We start from the raw sequence: 2,279 nt of genomic DNA on the forward strand, positions 1-2,279 counted from the left end.
GTGTCACCGGGCTATTTTTAGCCCCGTGCCATGCGTTCGCGCTGGCGGCGGCTGCTCTCTCCATGATGCAGCAGTTTGTGCTAAATATACTCGCCCTGGCGACTCAGCACCCAGGAATAGCTGGGGGGGCTACGGGCTGCACCTTGGCTGTGCCCCGGTCAGTGTCGGGAGAGGGCTGGGGTGCAGAATGGGCGACCCTGGGGCAGGGAACCTTGGGGGAGAGGCATGAGGCAGGCAGCACTGGAGGCACAGTCTCCCTCCTGGGTGCTAGACTGGGCCAAACCACCTCAGGCCACCAGCCCAGGATGGGACAGAAGGGGACAATCTGTGACCTAGTGTGTGGCACCTCCGTGTGCCCACCAGATTTTCCTCAGCTCCACTTCCCTACTGCAGGTGCTCATGTGCCAACCCCAGTGCGAGCCACAGGGCACGGCACGGGCATGGGGTGTGGCACAGCTGCACATCATAGCATAGCTTTGGCACTACCCAGCTGTCAAGTGGCTCTGGTGGCAGGATGCCCATCCCCAACACTTGCAGCCCCCCACCCCTGGCACCGGGACTGCCCTGGTCCCTGCCACAGGGTCAGGGCCACATCAGGCACCATCCTGCTCCCTCATTCTCTGCCATCTCCATGTGCCCCACCTGTGCTAGGGTAGGGGGGTTGTCTCTCAGAATGTGAGGCCTGAGGGGGATGACACTCCTCCGTGCCCTGCTGGGACGGTGTGTCATGGCCTGACCCTGCACCCCCCAGCCATGAGCCGCCGCGTGGTCCGTCAGAGCAAGTTCCGTCACGTCTTTGGGCAGCCGGTGAAGGCCGACCAGATGTACGAGGACATCCGTGTCTCCAAGGTGACATGGGACAGCTCCTTCTGCGCTGTCAACCCCAAATTCCTGGCCATCATTGTGGAATCAGGTGGTGGTGGGGCCTTCATTGTCCTCCCCCTTGCTAAGGTGAGCAGGGGGCCCCTGGGATATATTGGGGGGCACATGCCCATGGGCTTTGGTTTTGGGGGGCTGCTGATGTCTCAGAGCCCCCCAGCTCATGGGAAGCACAGCTTTGCCCCAACATCCCTGTCCTCATGTGGGCACTCAGGGCAGAGACAGCCTCGGGTGGTCATGGGCAACCGTGAAGGGTGATGTCCCAGGGGCAGCTGAGGTAATGTGGGATTTCTCCCCAGCCCAAATTCCTTGGGGGCATGTGGTTCCCGGGGAGCATCCCCGTGAGGTGAGGATCTGCCCTGCCCACCCCAGCAGAGAGAGTGGGGACCCCATCCCAGCCCCTTCATGCCATCACAGGGGACACCAACCAACCTGTCTTGGGGCACATTCTTCCCCTTTGTGTCCCTCCAGGGCTTTGTGCTAAGTGAGCCCTATTGTCACAGTGTGCCTCAGTTTCCCCGTTCCAGGGAGTTGCAGAGCTCTGGCCACCACCAAAGCCCCCAGCGAGTCCCCACTTGTGCCACAGCCCCACGCAGTGGCTGGGCTGGGACTTGGGAGTCTCCCAGTGGGGTCTCCCTCGGCTGCTGGGGGCTCATCCTGGCACCTTGGCATTGCAGACAGGACGGGTGGACAAGAACCACCCGCTGGTGACAGGGCACACGGCGCCTGTGCTGGACATCGACTGGTGTCCCCACAACGACAACGTCATCGCCAGCGCCTCCGAGGACACCACCGTCATGGTGAGGGGCCGGACCCCTGGTGGGAGGGGGTTGGTGGGAGCTGGGGGAGCGACATGGAGCATCTTCCACCCCCTGTGGCTTTGCTGCCTGCGAAGTGTCACCGGGCTATTTTTAGCCCCGTGCCATGCGTTCGCGCTGGCGGCGGCTGCTCTCTCCATGATGCAGCAGTTTGTGCTAAATATACTCGCCCTGGCGACTCAGCACCCAGGAATAGCTGGGGGGGCTACGGGCTGCACCTTGGCTGTGGCCCCCCCCCCTGCCCAGCAGCACCCTGAGTGCCAGGGATGTGCTCTGGGATGCAGATGCTGCTGCCATCACCTCACCACCCTCCCTGGAGCCTGAGCTGGGATTAACGATGAGGTTAATTGGCTCTGGGGCGCTCATCCGCTTAGTGCTCAGACACGGGGTGATCCCCGTTCTCTGTGCTCCCACCAGGTGTGGCAGGTCCCTGATTATGTCCCCGTGCGCAACATCACAGAGCCGGTGGTGACGCTAGAGGGACACTCCAAGCGGGTGGGCATCATCTGCTGGCACCCCACGGCCCGCAATGTCCTGCTCAGTGCAGGTAGGGGGGGCCCGAGAACCCCCCTCCAGGGGCAG

The 2,279-nt window shown here is 62.9% G+C and overlaps 1 protein-coding gene across 1 annotated transcript in view; it reads left to right on the plus strand.

The window, feature by feature from the left end:
- The first annotated feature begins 753 nt into the window (after positions 1-753).
- Positions 754-2,279, plus strand: part of CORO6 (coronin 6) — a 3,759-nt gene continuing 2,233 nt past the window's right edge. Inside the window, exons 1-3 of the mRNA XM_009993210.1 lie at positions 754-951; positions 1,557-1,679; positions 2,115-2,244. Coding sequence (XP_009991512.1) covers positions 754-951; positions 1,557-1,679; positions 2,115-2,244 — 451 coding nt within the window. The remainder of the gene's footprint in view (positions 952-1,556; positions 1,680-2,114; positions 2,245-2,279) is intronic.

Source organism: Chaetura pelagica, unplaced genomic scaffold (genome assembly GCF_000747805.2).
Source record: "Chaetura pelagica isolate M959 unplaced genomic scaffold, ChaPel_1.0 scaffold72, whole genome shotgun sequence".
Classification (NCBI taxonomy): domain Eukaryota; kingdom Metazoa; phylum Chordata; class Aves; order Apodiformes; family Apodidae; genus Chaetura; species Chaetura pelagica.